This window comes from Rana temporaria, chromosome 9, assembly GCF_905171775.1.
Source record: "Rana temporaria chromosome 9, aRanTem1.1, whole genome shotgun sequence".
Lineage (NCBI taxonomy): Eukaryota > Metazoa > Chordata > Amphibia > Anura > Ranidae > Rana > Rana temporaria.
The window spans coordinates 127,384,674-127,404,190 of NC_053497.1; the positions used below are offsets into that span (position 1 = coordinate 127,384,674).

The window sequence follows — 19,517 nt, forward strand, 5'->3', positions numbered from 1 at the left end:
TATCACGGAATATCCATCCTGTATTTTTGTAATTGGAACATGTCATCAAGTTAATTTTTGTTTTTAAAATGTAACAGACTTAGAAGGTGAAGTATGCTGTGTTTTCTCTTATGAATACAGGATCCTTTGTAGAATCCAAGCTGAGGAATGAAGCGTGCCAGTTTCAGTTGGAGCGTCTTGCCAAGGTCAACATGATCTGACCAACATGTTTTTCTCAGGAGATCCGTGTTCTAGAATATGGAAATAAGACCGTAGTTCTTCGAAAAAACAGTGTGTTAACTGTCACATTCTTTTTTTTTTTTTTTTTTTTTTGCTTTTTTCACTTATTTTTACCTAGGGATCTGGCCAGTAAGTCTGTCATTTTTTCAGCATCCGTTAGCAGAACAAGCTGTTCAGCAAAAGTGCCAGTTAGAGGGTTGAGACAAATCTTTATCCCAAGAAAAAAAAAAGAAGCTTGCTGTTACTGTTTAACCACTTCCCGCCCGGTCCATACGGGATTTACGTCCAGGAAGTGGTTCTGAAATCCTGACTGGACGTCTATGGACGTCCTGCACGATTTCATGCCGCGCGCGCAGTGGGGGCGCGCAGCGCGGCGATCGGTGATGCGGGGTGTCAGTCTGACACCCTGCATCTCCGATCTCGGTAAAGAGCCTCCGGCGGAGACTCTTTACCACGTGATCAGCCGTGTCCAACCACGGCTGATCACGATGTAAACAGGAAGAGCCGTTAATCAGCTTTTCCTCACTCACGTCTGACAGACGCGAGTAGAGGAGAGCCGATCGGCGGCTCTCCTGACAGGGGGGGTTCGCACTGATTGTTTATCAGCACAGCCCCCCCTCGGATAGCCACACTGGACCACCAGGAAAGCCCACACTGGGCAAAAAAGGGGCAAAAAAAAAAAAGGCAATGAAAAAAAAAAAATGCCAATCAGTGCCCACAAATGGGCACTGACTGGCAACATGGATACATCAGTGCCACCCCACAGTGTCCATCAGTGCCACCCCACAGTGTCCATCAGTGCCACCCCACAGTGCCCATCCAAGCCCAGTGCCCACCTATCAGTGCCCATCTGTGACACCCATAAGTACCCATCAGTGCCACCCATAAGTGCCGCCCATGAGTGCCCATCTGTGCAGCCTATGAGTGCCCATCAGTGCTGCCCATGAGTGCCCATCAGTGCCGCCCATCAGTGCCCATCAGTGCCGCCTATGAGTGCCCATCAGTGCCACCTATGAGTGCCCATCAGTGCCGTATACCAGCGCCGCCAATCAGTGCCCATCAGTGCCACCTCATCGATGCCCATCAGTACTACCTCATCGATGTCCATCAGTGACATCTCATCGGTGCCCATCAGTGCCGCCATATCAGTGCCCGTAATTGAAAGAGAAAACGTACTTATTTACAAAACAATTAACAGAAAAATATAAAAACGTAATTTTTTTCAAAATTTTCTGTCTTTTTATTAGTTGTTGCGCCAAAAAAAAAATCGCAGAGGTGATCAAATGCCACCAAAAGAAAGCTCTATTTGTGGGGAAAAAAGGACGCCAATTTTGTTTGAGTACAGTGTAGCATTACCGCGCAATTGCCATTCAAATTGCGACAGCGCTGAAAGCTGAAAATTGGCTTGGGTGGGTAGGTGCGTAAGTGCCCTGTATGGAAGTGGTTAAAGTCAAATACTGTAGCTGCTGACTTTGAATTTGTTTTCACCCTGGCTGGAACTCCATCTTTAATACTATTCTCTCCCCAAATGCTGATGTCCAAAGGTGGCTCATTGGCTCCTCCATCCAGAGTGAAGACATCATAAAACAGAAAGTACTGTATATTACTGGCCAGATCACTAGGTGAAAAAAAAAATAACGCCTAAAAATAAAACAAATTCAGCCACCACTATTAAGGAATGGTAAGCTGCAATATATTACATTATTGTTTTGGGGTTTAATATCCCTTTAGCTTAGTTGATATATACAGTACTTGCCAATGTAAAATTCTAGGTGCAGTTTTTCAGAGCTTCATTTTCTGCCTTAACATCAAAAAGGCAAGGTTGTATAGGGTGATAGGGAAAATGACACATGTTAACCACTTCCCGCCCGCTTATGTAGATATACGTCGGCAGAATGGCACGGACAGGCACATCAACGTACCTGTACGTGCCTGCCTAGACGTGGGTCGGGGGTCCGGTCGGATCCCCTCGGGGAGCGATCCGGGACGACGGCGCATCTATTCATTTATAGCCGCTCCGTCGCGATCGCTCCCCGGAGCTGAAGAACGGGGAGAGCCGTATGTAAACACGACTTCCACGTGCTTCACTGTGGCGGCGTATCGATCAAGTGATCCCTTATATAAGGGAGACTCGATCGATGACGTCAGTCCACAGCCACACCCCCCTACAGTTGTATACACACACAAAGTGAACACTAAATGTTACAGCGCCCCCTGTGTAACTCCCAAACTGCAACTGTCATTTTCACAATAAACAATGCAATTTAAATGCATTTTTTGCTGTGAAAATGACAATGGTCCCAAAAATGTGTCAAAATTGTCCGAAGTGTCCGCCATAATGTCGCAGTCACGAAAAAAATCGCTGATCGCCGCCATTAGTAGTAAAAAAATAATAATTCATAAAAATGCAATAAAACTATCCCCTATTTTGTAAATGCTATAAATTTTTCGCAAACCAATCGATAAACGCTTATTGCGATTTTTTTACCAAAAATAGGTAAACAAATACGTATCGGCCTAAACTGAGGGAAAAATTTTTTTTAGATATGTTTTTGGGGGATATGTATTATAGCAAAAAGTAAAAAATATTGGGTTTTTTTTCAAAATTGTCGCTCTATTTTTGTTTATAGCGCAAAAAATAAAAACCGCAGAGGTGATCAAATACCACCAAAAGAAAGCTCTATGTGTGGGGAAAAAAGGACGCTAATTTTGTTTGGGAGCCACGTCGCACGACCGCGCAATTGTCTGTTAAAGCGATGCAGTGCCGAATTGTAAAAACCCCTTGGGTCATTTAGCTGCATATTTGTCCGGTCCTTAAGTGGTTAAAGGAGACGAAAAGAGCTGCTCGCCATGAAATTGCACGAAAGAAAGAGGTTCCCCAGTTGGGCTTTTAGGCAGCAATGTAAAAAATTGGAGTGGGTAGTAGATGTAAAAACAAGTATTTATTACCAAGAATCTCGGATACCACAATGAGTAAAAAAGCTATACATATGACAAATATAGTAGTACAGAAACACATTCCTTGATGCAGTAAATAACAATCGTTATACATATCATAATTTCGTGTTAATGTAAATTGTTGAGCCCCGACGCGTTTCGACCAGCTGGGTCTCTTCAGGGGGACAAAGTTTCTAAAAAATATTAATTACATAGGCTCAAAAAAGATGAAGGAGAACATATCAACATACATCTGCTATAGTAATATAAATACAGCTAAAACAAGGAATAATGAATCTTGAGAGCCGCTGGATAATACGGAGGGGCCTAGGCTGCCCCCATCAACCCAAAGGCGGAAAGCCCACCCAGGAGAGCTTGCAAGGAGCCACATTATTGACACCCTCCAGGCGGTAGAGGAGCATGCGCCTGCGAAAAACACCCACAATAACCATAGTTAGTTGGAAAGATTATGTTAAAGTAGGTAGGTTAGGAATATAGCTGCCAAGAGAACCACAATTGAACCATATCACTCTGTATGCGTCATGTTTTTTTTGGTATGACAGAATAAGGCTTCCCATTCACTCTACTTAACCACGGGGATATTGAGGGAGGGTAGGTCCCTGAAGAAGGCCATTTGGGTGAAATGCTTCAGATTCCTGTCTGTGGATTGTTCATCAATATTATATAGTCATCTAATTGGCACCTTATAAACAAAGTGGGATAGAGACATCATTGTCTAGAAATATATTTGATGGGGTTGATGTTCTGTGACAATTCTCATACTGTGTGTACTTGTATATGATTTTTAAAAATTGGATTTTGATTTGATTTTATGGATTCATGAAATAAATTAGAATCTTTGTGTGTTGTATTGATGAGGCCCAATACATATATGTATATACATATTACTTTTATCTACACCCAGATCTCCACAACCAACCATCCCCTTGTCCGCCGCGGGGGGAACCCCCTGGGCCGCCTGGTTTCCGCATATTATCAATTGACTCATTTGGTAAGCGATTATCAATGTTTTTTATTATTTGTTTATTGTATAGCTGATGTTTGTTACAAATTTTTATTGCATTACTCTATAGATTGGCAGTCCTGACGAAGCGGCAACCCCGCGAAACTAGTCGACGTTTGACCAATCATTGAAGTGTTTTTATCTGTTCTGCAATTTTTATACATCAATAAACTTTTTTACATTATTATGTTTTATGCAATTTCATCAGTACCGAGATAGTCCCTCCCAAACCATTGGGTGGGTGGCGTCGGGTCCAACTTCAGCTACTGGTCCCTCGCCCCCCACTCGCCCCCTTCTGTGTTGTATTGATCTTCTCATTGAGAGACCACCCACCTGAAAATCCTTGTTTTAGAGTGATGCGTTGTACTCAGCTATTTGAATTGTGGCAAAAGGTTCTAACGATAGCATACCATATGAAAATGGTTGTTGCGCCGGTCTGTATAAACAGAATGCTAACACTTTAGCTTGAGATACAATCTAAATAACAAAACACTAAGCTGGAGGCTGGGCAGAAACTAAAGCAACTGAACAAAAGTGGCTGGCAAACTGATTGTCAATGTAAGCGGTGGATGAACATGGATGGTCCTCAGCACCTGTGAACGCTAGATCCTTTAACTAGGCACAGAAGATATGCATAAAATGCACGCATCTACCTTATTATTAGCAGCTGTCACATGTACAGTATAGTTTGAAAATGTGCAAACACTTAATAAACTAATATCTGTATGCTTTGATCATAGTGAATTGTTTCCAGGTCACTTTACTTACTGACAATACGTATAATATATGAGTAATAGAGACCGTGTAGAACAGGCATGTCCAAAGTTCGGCCCGCGGGCCATTCGCGCCCCACGTTCCTGTTTTGAACGGCCCGCCTGGTTGTTTGGACATATATATCATTTGTGGCCCCGACGCTCCCAGCGTCGGAGCCACAAAGATGTATATGCATTGGAGGACAGGGAGGAGGCGGGACAAGCACCGTACACACACACAGGAGAATTTCCTGTTTACGGCCAGCCTCTGTAATAGGAAGTCCCATCTACGGTGCTGCCATTGGACGACTGTTCTGTCCATCAAAGGAGACGGGAATTTCTATTAAAGAGGCCGCCGTGTAAACAGGAAATTTTCCTGTAGATAATCTTTGGCGCTCTTGGGTGCATTCTTGGCAATGGTGAGCGTATTCCTGGCAATGGTGAGTGCATTTCTGGCAATGGTGCTGCATTCCTGGCAATGGTGAGTGCATTCCTGGCAATGGTGATGCATTCCTGGCAATGGTGATGCATTCCTGGCAACACACTTAGACCAAATGTTTATGGTTCAATGAATGTCAGGCAAAATGGTCGGCCCTCACGCATGTTCACTTCATCAAATCTGGCCCTCTTTGAAAAAAGTTTGGACACCCCTGGTGTAGAAGTTGTAAGGGGGACAGGCTCAACTGGCAATGGCAACCTGTGGGAAGACCTGGAAAACGTGGTTTTGGGCATGGTTTACTTGGAGTCTAGTATGATTTGCTTCAATTTGAGCACAAACTGTGCCTGAAAACAGATGTCACTATAGATCACGCTGAAGAATTGTACTCTGGTTAGCAGAGTTAAAGTGGAGGTTCACCCAAAAAATCTATTTTTAACATTAGATTGAGGCTAATTTTACTAAGCAGAATCGGGTGTTTTTTTTAAAATGAATGCCGTACTTACCGTTTTAGAGATCGATGTTCTCCCGCCGCTTCCGGGTATGGGCTGCGGGACTGGGCGTTCCTATTTGATTGACAGCCTTCCGACGGTCGCATACAGCGCGTCACGAGTTCCCGAAAGTAGCCGAACGTCGGTGCGCAGGCGCCGTATAGAGCCGCACCGACGTTCGGCTTCTTTCGGCAACTGGTGACGCGCTGTATGCGACCGTCGGAAGCCTGTCAATCAATCAAATAGGAACGCCCAGTCCCGAAGATCATACCCGGAAGCCACGGAGAACATCGATCTCTAAAACGGTAAGTACTGCATTCATTTAAAAAAAAAAAACACCTGATTCTGCTTAGTAAAATTAGCCTCAATCTAATGTTAAAAAAAAAATTTCTTTAATCTTTAATGATGTAAGCATGCCTAGGAACAATTATTTTAAAGCACAGTGTGACCTCTGACCAGCTTGGGAGCGAGAAGGGGGAGCAATCAAACTAGGTCACAGTTTGGTTTAACTGTGCCCACTGCCCACCCAGTGTGAGTACACCCTAAGTTTTACGGGGAACATGCACATAGATTATATACACTTACTTTCAGGGGTCAAGTCCTGGGGGAAAAATGTGGGAACTCCCACCCAAGATAATAACCCGCAAGTTCTTTCTAAATCCCGCGATAACTCGCGGCAGACCTCCGCAATGTCTCCTGGGAACAATGAAAAAAGCTCCCAGGAGACATTGCGGCATCGAGGAAGTGACGGAATACCCGCACACTACCTGATGAATCCATATAAAGAAAGTGGCCAGTAACATAAAGGATTACTAAGGTTCACCTGCCCCTGACAGTGACTCGAGCTGGGCATCGCCGCTTAGTGAAGGATTGGTTCGGGCGGCTCGGCTGCTCTAGTCCTGCAAAGGGAACTGAGTTCCTGCTGTGAAAAAAGTGCAGGAACTCCGTTCCCACCCGTTCCCGCAGGACTTGAGCCCTGCTTACTTTCTATACATAATTGAAAACACCAAAAGATAAGTGGAACAGGACAGACACTAAACTCATACATTTGTATATAAATAGCTTTATTTCTATCATTCTACAAATTAATCTTAATTAAACAAAATTACAATGCACATAACAGATAAAGTATGGCTCAAGGATCCAAAACCTAATCTCTGACCTAGTCATTAGACAAAAGTCATCATATTAGCTAACATCCTCTCAAAAGATGTTGCAAAGCAAATTTTTGACAGCATTAAGGTTCCTATACAGTCCCTACAAAATATTTATCTAACAATTGCTGATACAAAATGGCAATTTTTTTTTAACATGCAATTGCTGGAAAATTATGACATTTGTGACAATTCTAGGTTTCTGGAAGAATTTGAATTTTATATCTTCGGGTAGCATTTTTTAATTGTGACAATTCTAGGTTTCTGGAAGAATTAGAATTTTATATCTTCGGGTAGCATTTCCACCTAGTAGCCCTAGGGTTGTCTGTTCAAATCCCAACCATGGCACTACCTGGAGTTTGCATGTTCTCCATATGCCTGCATGGCTTTCCTCCCACACTCCAAAGACATGCTGGTAGGTTAATTGGCTCCTGTCCAAATTGGCCGTAGTGTGTATGAATGTGAGTTAGGGACCTTATTGTAAGCTTATTGAGGGCAGGGACTCGTGTGAATGTATAATATACTGTACGTGTAAAGCGATGCATGAATTGATGGCCCTATAAAAGTACTTGTAATAAATACTGTATTTATTGGTGTATAACACTCACTTTTTTACCCTGAAAATAGAGGGTGAATAAAAATGTATATCCTCCCCCTGTAAAAATTGCTGCATATAGGTGGTTTGAAACTGTGCCTTTAATGAAAAAAAATTGTTTATATTAAAGCGGAGTTCCGGCCACAATTTTACTTTTTAAATATAAATACCCCTGTAATACACAAGCTTAATGTATTCTAGTAAAGTTAGTCTGTAAACTAAGGTCCGTTTTGTTAGGTTGTTGACTGGGGCCATCTTAAGTGTGTGCATCATGAAGCCAGACTGTATGACTTCCTGGATTTCAGCCTTGCAAATCTCGCACATGCTCAGTGCTGCACAAGCAGTGTCAGATCAGGTTTCAGCACCTGTGCTGTCCAAGTCACATGATTCTTTGAGACTGGGGAATGCACAGACTCCTGGAAAGTTACACCCACTACATTCCCAGGAGTCTGTGCGGTGTAGGTTAGGAAGCATTAAGCACCTAGGTGCAGGAAGTGGGAAGATTAACTATTCTGCCTAGCAACAACACTTTGAAGGCATCTAAACAATTATTTTTTTTTCGCAAAGGACTAATGACATTTTTTTAAAACTACTGATGTAATGTTATATTTATGGGTGGAACTCCACTTTAAGCCAACACCTGTCCTTCATTACCCTTATGTGAAGCTTCCTAGGTAACAATGAGTACCCAAAATTTAGCAAGAAGAATCTTCAGCCCAGTACATTAGCGTCCTCTAACAATATTTGGGCTGCTCTGCATTCCCTAAGGATTTCCCCAACAAGAACACGACGCCATGTTTATATAGGCACTATGGTGGAAGATGGAGGTAAGGTAAGTTTTTAACTTTTTTACTTACAGGTACAGTTTTTAACCACCTATACGCCGTGATTTCTTTACTGGGGAAGGAGGGCCAGTTCTAATAGGAAGACCTTGTATGTTTGGGCCAAGGTCCATTTTAACTTTAGTATTCTTTTTATACATTATTTCAATTAGTTTGGTTGCTGGAAAATCAACTTACATGCTGGCTTCTTATATGACTTGGCGAGCCCTTTGGTGAGATATTTTCACTGCAGTGCTCACTCTTGCCCAAATTATGTTGCTTTTTACCAAATGACGACATGAATCTTCTTATAAATTATGTTTAAAACAGAGGTGAAAGAGTGACACCTTTGTAGAGAGCAATGGCCTGGACTACTCAGTAAAATCTGAAACTGGAATGTGCAGAACCTAAGACATTGATGGGTTCAATCCACTGGTGCTCACCCAAATCTATGTATTGACAGTAGATAGCCTGTATTCTTGAGTACCTACAGCTAGGAAAATATATGTGCCCATGAATGCCAATGGACTGTAATTTGTATATAAATACGGAAGAAATAAAAAAATGTCATACTTTTCCATGACAGCATTATTCTTTTGATAGAATCTGACTTTTGTGTAAAAAAATTATGAAATATAATTCCCCTGGATGCTCAATGAGTGAACATATCCCCCTACATGACTAAGCTTAATGTAGCAATTAGAAATTTGGAAAGTTTGCTCAATCATCCATACCATGCTTAGTTTGTTGTTGGCTTTAAAAACTTATGCTGCATATACACGATCGAAAATTCCGACAACAAAACCGACGGCATTTTGGCTTAAACTTGTCTTGCATACACATGGTCACACAAATCTTGTCGAAAATTCCGAACGTCAAGAACGCGGTGACGTACAATACTATGACGAGCCGAGAAAAAATAAATTAAATGATTCAGAGCATGCGTCGAATTGATTCCGAGTTTGCATAGTTTTGTGCATCGGAATTTCCTCCAAGAACTTCTGCTGTCGGAAAAATTGAGAACCAGCTCTCAATTTTTTCTTGGCGGAAATTCCGACAGCAAATGTCCGGTGGAGCCTACACATGGTTGGAATATCCGAACAAAAGCTCACATCGAACATTTGTTGTCGGAAATTCCGACCGTGTGTACGCGGCACAACTTTCGCGGCAAAATTTCCGCACACACATTTCTTGCATGATAGACTTTTGACATAGACTTATCACACCCAAAATATTAATTTATTACACCTAAAATAGACTTTTGACAAACATATTTTCAGCCTGAGTAACTTTTGCTATAAACCCATCACACACAAAATATTTACTTTCAGACTTTTTAAGGCTATATTCCCTTATAAATTACATTTGTTGGGTAAGGCGTTTGTAAAGGCTTCATAAGTCCCTTTAACAGATTTCATAGCATTATTTGCCTTTTTGTTTAAGGGTGATTAGGTCCACTATGTCTTTTGTCTATGTCATTGCATATATGTTACATTCTTTTGTCAGCTGGTGTAAATATTAAGCACAAATGAAGGAGAAAACAACACACTGCGGACATATGAATGCGTTGATGGTTCTTTATAATATGTCTCCAACACTGTGGTCCTCTTTTTTCCATTCTTCTGCTTAGAATTTGGTGGTTCTTTGTAGATAGATGGGACTCTGTTTTTGCATATAAGGGTTGGAGTAGCCTTCCTTGTTCACTGTCCTCATACACCTCCGAATAAAGAGAAGAAGGACATCGAGGAATAATTCAAAGAACTCCGCTAGGGTGCAAACTGAGAAGCCCACCCAAAGGCCAACCAAGCCCCCCATGTTAGAAATTAGATTGATTTCCTAGAAGAGAGAAACATCCATCATTCTGTTATCAATGGTAACGTTTATACATGCATTCATTAAAGGGCCAATCCACCCAACTGCTATTTAATTTTTTTTTTTTGTGAATGACCTAATGCCATGTTATGTTTCTTATACCCTCAGATTCAAACCCCAAAAAGAGAGTGCAGATCAAATGTTTCAGTGTTCACCAGGGAGAGGAAGCGAATGAAGAGATCTAGTTGTCCAGGGACAACGTCAAAGGTGAGATTTCTCTTTACTTTGGCTGGATTTAATCTTGTTTTCTGACATTGCTGGGGGCAGGAAGTGAAGGCAAACTTCCTGTATGGGTACACACAGACAGCATTGACAAAAGTTCCAAGCCATCCACACTCTAAAATAAAAAAGTGTTATCTACTTTAAAAGCAGCATATCCCTTGAAAATTAAAGGCTGTTGAAATATAAGATTATAAGTTTACTTCCTTATCTGGCTATGGAAGATTAACAAGTATGCACATGTGCAAAACTCCTGTCCCCACAAAATATGGATTCCAGCCACACCCTACATTTATAAACATTAAGGGGCAGATCCACAGAGATCTGCATCCGCGCAGCGTATCAGAGATACGCTACGCCGCCGTAACTTACTTGTCCTTGGTTAGAATCCATAAAGATTTTGCACCGTAAGTTACGGCGGCGTAGTCTATCTCTGGCGGCGTAACGGCGTGTAATTCAAATCGGCGATTAGGGGGCGTGTTTCATTTAAATGAAGCGCGTCCCCGCGCAGAATGAACTGCGCATGCTCCGTCGCAAGGACGTCATTTTTTTTAACATAGACGTGAATTACGTCCATCCCGATTCACGGACGACTTACGCAAACAAACAAAAAAATTCGAAATAAACGTGGGAACGACGGCCATACTTAACATGGCAGGTCTAACTATACGCCACGAAACAGCAGCTTTAACTATACGCTGGAAAAAGCCGACTAGAGACAACGTAAAGGAATGCGCCGGCCGCTCGTACATTCGTGGATCGTTGGAAATAGCTAATTTGCATACCCGAGGCGGAAAACGAAGGGAACGCCACCCAGTGGACGCCGAAGAATTGCATCTTAAATCCGAAGGCGTACGAAGACGTACGCCTGTCAGATCTAACCCAGATGCCGTTGTATCTTGTTTTGAGGATTCAAAACAACGATACGACGCGGGAAATTTGAAAGTACGCCAGCGTACTCTCTCTGTGGATCGGCCCCTAAATATTTTCTAAAGGGGTTGTAAAGGTTTGTTTTTTATTTTCTAAATAGGTTCCTTTAAGCTAGTGTAGCTCTACCCCCTCAGGAGCCGCTGGTTAGATTGGGACGGCATGATTATGTTACCTCTGTGATGTGTCTAGGGATGATGATGGAGTAACGGAATGTCCAAACAGCAGAGTGTCATTTTCTGTGCTTTATTTACTTGCCCAACATGGCAAACAGTTAACTTGAGATAGACAGAGATAGGTTGGTGAAAGGAGAATTTGCAGATTCATGCCTATAGATAGACGAAAGCAGTCCTGCCTCCAATGGGACTTTAACTCACGTCGCCACTCCAGACGGAGTGGGTGAAGTGTACCTGGACAGGACTCTCACACCGACCTGGCAGCCAGAGTATCACTTGGAACTTCTGAGAAGGAACAAGTCTCTGCCACTGACTTGGCTCTAGCGAAATTTGCAATTAGAAGTGGAACCTCTGTCACAGGCCCTTTGCTCAGGAACGAAGATAGTAGAGCGAATCCTCTCAGTAAATACAATTTTGCCTGAATCTCCCTCGGGTAGTCTTTTTTCCATAAGGTCACCGACTAACAGGTTGCCATTGAGCAAACTGTCAGTGTACGATCACCGTGATCCCCGATGGATTGTCTAGGCCCTGTTGGATTGCCTGCCTTCGGGCTCACCTCAGACTGACTTCCCATCGAACAGCACAACTCGCTTGGGATCTTCCTCATGAAGTGTGGGGACCCAGTAAGTCACTGGTGCCCCTTTGCAATTTTAGTTGCTTCGGGCCATGAGGGCCCAAAACTGGGAACTCCGCGTAGCACGGAACCAGCGAAAAAAGACCCCACAAAATGGCGTCTGCCCTAGAAGTACCCTCCCCCAGCATGCCCCGCGAGGGCGAAACTCCTGTGATTGGCTGCTGGCAGAAAGCGCCTTTCCCTGGACCCCTCTGGCGCCACCAGCTATCCAAAGTTGGAACGGTATCTTTGGAACACAGGGTGAAACCACAGGACAGTCCAGCCGGACAGAAACCTAATTTAATGAATCATATTGAATGAGAGCAAAATAATTTGACATAGCACCTGTACTGAAAGTACACAGGCGCTACACTAGTGCATTGTTGGTTCACTTACCTTTTCCTTCGATTTCCTTTCTAAATGTTTTTTTTTCTTTGTCAGAATTTCTCACTTCCAGTTCCTCCTCAGTAAGCTTGCCCTCATCATCCAAGCAGTTCTGGCTGGGGGTTAGTCAGCCAGAACAGCTTACTGAGGAGCAACAGGAAGTGAGAAATTCAGACAAAGAAAACAAAGAAAAAAAAACATTTAGAAGGGAAATGGAAGGAAAAGGTAAGTGAACCAACAATGCACTAGCTTAAAAGGAACCTATTTAGAAAATAAAAAACAAACCTTTACAACCCCTTTAATGTATAAAAAATAAATACACTCACAAGGTTGACTGTTTACAGGGTATAGAGACATAATAGTTAACTGATTCCTTTTAAAAACGATTAAAAATAGATCAAAATCAATCATATAATGTGCCTCTTAGATGCAAAAACGAAACTGAAAGTAGTTTGGTCTTTGCATGTTATTTTATGCCTCTGTGCTGGACAGTGCCATAGAGAGTCATGGCTAGGAAAACCAAACTAAACTCTACAATGACTTTTTTCATACGGAGCCAGACAACCAGGAAGTGTCCAGAACAGAGCAGTTTTACAGCAACATCAGAGCAAAAACGAGCAATGAGGACATAAAACCAGGACTGCAGTAAGGTAAAGGAAGCTATTTAGCTAAAAAAAAATAATCCTTTAGTGACCCTTTGAGAGTATCACACTAAAAATGACAAATTTTTGTTGCAGAAGATGCCTAAAATGTGACTTTTTGGAAAATCAGGGAGCTTATCACACAAGCAGGAACTGATATTTCTGAGGGGGGTTCTGTACATCAACTTTGTACAGAACGCCTCAAGGGTGCCATATTGTATTGAATTTTAAAGAAAATTACATTGCTGCTTCTTGAAAAGGACAAAATAATTACAAGTTGGCTTGTGTAGCAATTGTATATGCTATATTATTATTTTTATTTTTATTTATTTGCTACTTCTTTTTTCATTGCCCTTTTAGTATCCTTATCCTTAACGTGATTGTAAACAATCACCTTGTAAAACAACCCATTCGGCTTAAAATAGAAATGAAAGGCAAAACATTTTTATATAGATAAAAAATATCGAAATACCTTTTTTTCCCTTTTTTATAAGTGATCACATTCCCCCATGTTCTCAGCTGCATAAGAGCTGAGGGTATGAGAAGCAGAAGCACACTGAGCTTCCCAGTGAATGGCTGTGGGGGGCGGGGGTCAGGACAAGTCTGATCATTGGAGGAGAGAAGGCTGAGTTCCCAGCGCAGCTAGAGAACTGACCACGTTGTTCTCTTCTATTTAGTGTGGTCAGTTTTTAATAGGAAAGCAGAGGGACCAGCAGGAACACCAGGGATTTCACAGAAATGAATCAATACAAAGATAACAGAATACTTTTTCATACAAGTACATGGCACAGCAGACACCTATCAGGAATATGAAGTGTTATTGTAACAAACGCTTTGAGTTTTAGTCTTGTGAACTGAGCCCCTTGTACTTTACTCTACTTATAATAATGATAATTACCGTCATTGAGGGCTCCTCTTCTATCATTTCAAAATTTAGCTGTTTGAAATACACCACAACTTTCACAAAGTTATCTCTGTGGAAACAGATAAGAGGTAAAACCTTTATTCATGGGCACCCTTAAAATGACACCATTTAGTGGCTAATTGAACAGACTAAAGCCCTGTACACACAATCGGTATGTCCGATGAAAACAGACCGGTGAAAAAAAAATAGAACATGTTTTAAATTTATGGATAAAAAACTGATAGAAAACGATCGTCTGTGTGGAAGTCTATCGGTCAAAAATCCACCCATGCTCAGAATCAAGTCGACGCATGCTCGGAAGCATTGAACTTCATTTTTTTCAGCACGTCGTAGTGTTTTACGTCACCGCGTTTTGGCACGGTCGGATTTCTGACTGATGTGTGTAGGCAAGACTGATGAAAGTCAGCTTCATCGGATATCCAATGAAAAAATCCATCGGATTAGATTCCATCAGATATCCGATCGTGTGTACGAGGCTTAAGAGTCCTTTCACACGGGCGGTCCGCTGAGCAGGAAGATGACAGGTTCGTCTGCGCTCACTGTGCAGAGACAGACCTGTCAGAGCCCTGCTCTCCTCTATGGAAAAAACGGATGAAAACGGATCGCCTGTGCGCTTTCACCCAATGCGATCCTCCAGACGGATGGAAAATGGGGTCTCCGTCTGTCTGTATTTCACGGACAGGATCGGATCGGATAGCAGGGGGAGTCAACGACATGTCACTGCTGACACCGCTCCTCAGGAGTGAATGGAGGCTCTGATCAGGTCCGACTGAAAAACAGACGGACCTGATTGGAAATGGAAGCTCCATTTTCCTTCCTTTAAAAACGAATGTAAACAGATGAACGTTGTGTTTTGCATCCATTTTTGCATTGGTAGTGGATGTAAAACAACTGGTGTACAACTGATTTACTGCAAAACTGATAAGAACCTGATGAGAAACCGATGAGAAACTGATAAGAAACTGATGTAAACTAATCCGTTTTTTCTTTGAAAAAAACGTCACTGAACTGATGAAACAAAAGGACGCTCATGTGAATGGACTCCTAAAGTAGATATAAACCCAATCAAAAAATAAGCTTTAAAATGTTTATATTAAATGTTCTTTCGGTCCTTTTAAAACTGAAGAATTAAAAAAAATACCTGATGATCCTGCCATAAAGGTGCTTATTCAGGGACTTCCTGTCATAGGATGACACCTGTCTCCAACTGGTGCTCTTGCATTATCACCCTGTCACATGCACCCTGACAGAGACTGCAAGCAGCTGTTCTAACACACTTTACACAGGCATGTTGTCACCCTGTTGCCACCATCTTTAACCTCCCTGGCGGTAATCTCGATTATGGCTCTGGGTTCATTTTCAGTACCAAAAGCAGTAACCCCCGAGCCACACTCAGGATCAAACCGTAGTATCCCTGTACTGTTACTTACCTTGTCCCTACGATCCTCCCATTCTGTCCTCCGGCGGATGCCGTCATCCATCTTCCGCTTCCCTTCCCTGCGAGCGCCGCAACGCAAAGGGACGGAACCGTGTGGGAAATTCAAAAAGTTCAAAACATAACTTAGGCCCCTTTTAGACATGCGGACCATATGTCCGCTTTTTCATCCATCCGTTTACGGATGAAAAAGGAATATACATGTATCCCTATGGGATAGCGGGTGTCAGCGGGTGTCCGCTGACACCCGATATCATCCATCCCCACTATGGTCCGATTCTGCAGACGGAGGAAAATCCTATTTTTCCATCCGTTTGCAGAGCAGATCGGGTGAACCACGGACAGACGGTCCATGTTCATCCGATCCCCCCATAGGGGATAGCGGCGATCTGACAGGGCGGTCCCTGCACAGTGTGCGGGGACCGCCTGTCATCTGCCGGGATTAATGGAGCGATTCCCGCTGAGCAAGCGGATATGAAAGGAACGGAATCGGCATGTCTGAAAGGACCCATACACACAATACATTGTAATCTGTTAGGATTACATTACCGTATCAAACCATTTTACCTCAGGTTTGTCCCTAGTGCTTTGTCCGGTGCCCTGTCTGCACTTTTACCATTCTTTCTGCCTGGAAACTTGAGATCGTCCATGGCATCCAAAAAGCGTCCCTTTAGGTTAAGAGCGGTTTTAGACCAGCTAGAAAACAGCGATAGTGAATTAGAATCACTTGCAGAATTGGGCGATAGTGATTCGTAGGGAAATTCGTCATCAGATAATGAAAGTGACGACAGGGATTCTGCGACCGAGCTCAGTGATGTGCGAACTTGGTGCTCTATTGACTGCGGTACTGATCAGGCAGCGCCCCCAAGATTCTCATTTACTGAAGCATCTGGTATGAAAGTAGACGTTGAACACGATAACCCCTTGAGATTCCTACATTTATTTCTGACCGTTTTAGAAAAAATAGTTAATGAGACAAACCGGCAACAATTAGCTACTATGCATCAGAAGATTCCAAGAAGCAGTGGGAACCAGTGACCAAAGATGACATTTGGAAATTTCTGCGCCTAATAATACTTCAGGGAGTGGTGGGGAAACCCCTGCAGAAGTGGTATTGGACAACTAATAAATTACTTGCCCCTCCATTCTTTTGCACGGTCATGTCAGAGTACAGATTTTCACTGATCATTAAATATTTACACTTTGAAAACAATTAAGAATTTGATGAAACTACTCAACCTGCACCAAAACTAAAGAAAATTTGGGAAGTATCTCAAATGATTTGAAAGAATTTCTAACAAAGCTATGTGCCAGAAAGAGACATCAGCATAGATGAAAGTCTAATGACCTACAAGGGAAGGCTCAGCTGGGTACAGTACATTGCATTAAAGAGAGCACGATGTGGTGTAAAATCCTACATGCAGTGGTGGAACTACCGCCATAGCGACCCACGCGGGCGCTATGGGGCCCGCAGCTGAGTGAGGATCAGGGGGGCCCAGTGAGGATAAGAGCATCGCCGGCATGGTCTCCCAGCCAGGGGAAGAGAGAGGAGGGGAAGAGAGAGGAGAGGAAGAGGCGAGCTGTCCGTATCAGCAGAGAGCGGAATTGCCCGCTGTAATAGCTTTCATTAGAACTTCCAGTGTTCCCGGGGCTCATGACACATAGCTCCACCTCTTGGTCCGGCACCTTTGATCGACAGAACGCGGTCCAGTGTCGGACATGTGACGTCATCAAAGGCGCTGGGCTAAGAGGTGGGGCTATGTGACGATGAGCCCCGGGAAGACGGGAAATTCAAATAAAAGCTATTACAGCGGGCAATCCCGCTCTCTGCTGATCCGGCCGGCTTGCCTCTTCCTCTGCACAGGTGAGGCTGTATTGGGCACAGGCAGGCCAGGCTGTATTGGGCACAGGCAATGCTGTATTGGGCACAGGTCACGCTCTATGGGGCACAGGCAGTTCAGACTGTATTGGGCACAGGCAGGCCAGGCTGTATTGGGCACAGGCAACGCTGTATTGGGCACAGGTCATGCTGCATTGGGCACAGGCAATGCTGTATTGGGCACAGGTCACGCTGTATGGGGCACAGGCAGGCCAGGCTGTATTGGGCACAGGCAGGCCAGGCTGTATTGGGCACAGGCAGGCCAGGCTGTATTGGGCACGGGCAACGCTGTATGGGGCACAGGTCACGCTGCATTGGGCACAGGTCACGCTGCATGGGGCACAGGTCACGCTGTATGGGGCACAGGTCACGCTGTATGGGGCACAGGTCACGCTGTATGGGGCACAGGTCACGCTGTATGGGGCACAGGTCATGCTGCATTGGGCACAGGTCATGCTGCATTGGGCACAGGTCACGCTGTATGGGGAACCGATCACGCTGTATGGGGCACAGGTCACGCTGCATTGACACTAGGACGGCTCTGGGGGGCCCCATGAAACATTTTGCTATGGGGCCCTGTGATTTCTAGTTACGCCCCTGCCTACATGCAATGCGAATCGTCAACTGGCTACATTTGGAATTCAGTCATATACACTGGAAAAGGATCAAAATTGAATCCAAAATACAGCAACTATGGAATGGCAACATCTGCCTTTCGTTCACTCATTGAGCCATTGCGTAACAACCGTCAACTTTTATACGTCTCCTGAACTTATGAGTTTCTACTGCAAACCAAAACAGATGCCTATGGAACCATTAGTGCTAACTGGCACGACATGCCGCCAATGTTTGGCAATAAGAAGCTGAAGTCTGGAGAAATGGTTGCCTGGCAGGAAGGAAACAAATGGCACTGCGATGGCGTGACAAGAAAGATGTGTGCCTAATGAGTACAGTTCATAATACCTCCATTGCTATGGTATGCACAAAAGGTGGGAATGAAATCATGAAGCCACAAGTAGTGATAGACTACAACACCATGGGAGGTGTTGACAAAGCCAACCAAGCAATGACATTCTACCCAGCAATGAGGAAACAGCAAAATAAGTACTAGAAGAAGATCTACAGGCATCTTCTTGAGCAATGCTTGTGGAATGCCTACATTCTGCTGGAAAAAAAAAGTGTGACAAGCCTATGATTCATTCTGACTTAATTTGGAAAGTTGCCAAACGTATCTTTGTGAAACACCAAACACTATCAATGGCTGTGAATAGAGCTGGACGTCGTGCTGTTGGCGTTGTCAACCCGGAAAACGCCTGACTGGCCATCACTTCATGGACTACATCCCACCAATGGAGAAAAAGTCAGCACCTACAAGTATGTGCGTGGTTTGTTGCTCGAAGCAACATGATAGTGGAAAGAAAATCAGAAAGGAAACCAGGTTCCAATTTTCCTGATGTGACGTCGGACTTTGTGCAGTCCCATGTTTCAAGATATTTGATACCCGGGATGTTTACTAAACCAATATGCAGTGTCTAGTATTACAGTGACTAGTAATATTGCACCCTTGTTTGGACAAATTTCAGTGTTTTTGGTTTTGTTACATTATTATATAAAATGTATTAATATTATATTTTTATAATTATTTATTATATTATAATTTATGATTTTGTGTTTCAAACTTTATCATACCCGGGATGTCTACCACAAATTTCCATGCAAAACAACGTACCGCATTGACATTCAAAAACACTGACATAATCAGACCGCCAGGGAGGTTAAGCCAGTCCAACACAATGATGTGCAGTCAACAATAGAGCAAGCGCATGTAGACAGGAAGTGGCTGAAATAGGCTAATAGAGATCAATGCAATGCAAAAATGGTGACAGTATTTTATGAAAGATAAAGAAATTGTTTTATAATAAACACTGCTTTAGTAAACAAAATGACTTCCGGTACGCTGATTTACGCCTAGAATATGTAAATCAGCTAGATACGCCTATTCACGAACGTACGCCCG

The 19,517-nt window shown here is 43.2% G+C and overlaps 1 protein-coding gene across 1 annotated transcript in view; it reads right to left on the reverse strand.

The window, feature by feature from the left end:
• Positions 1 to 9,902: 9,902 nt before the first annotated feature.
• The window catches only part of LOC120914030 (amiloride-sensitive sodium channel subunit gamma-2-like), a 49,982-nt gene continuing 40,367 nt past the window's right edge, over positions 9,903 to 19,517 (reverse strand). The window contains exons 10-11 of the mRNA XM_040324460.1: positions 14,160 to 14,235; positions 9,903 to 10,265 (exon numbers count right to left, since the gene is read on the reverse strand). Coding sequence (XP_040180394.1) covers positions 10,056 to 10,265; positions 14,160 to 14,235 — 286 coding nt within the window. The 3' untranslated portion in view covers positions 9,903 to 10,055. The remainder of the gene's footprint in view (positions 10,266 to 14,159; positions 14,236 to 19,517) is intronic.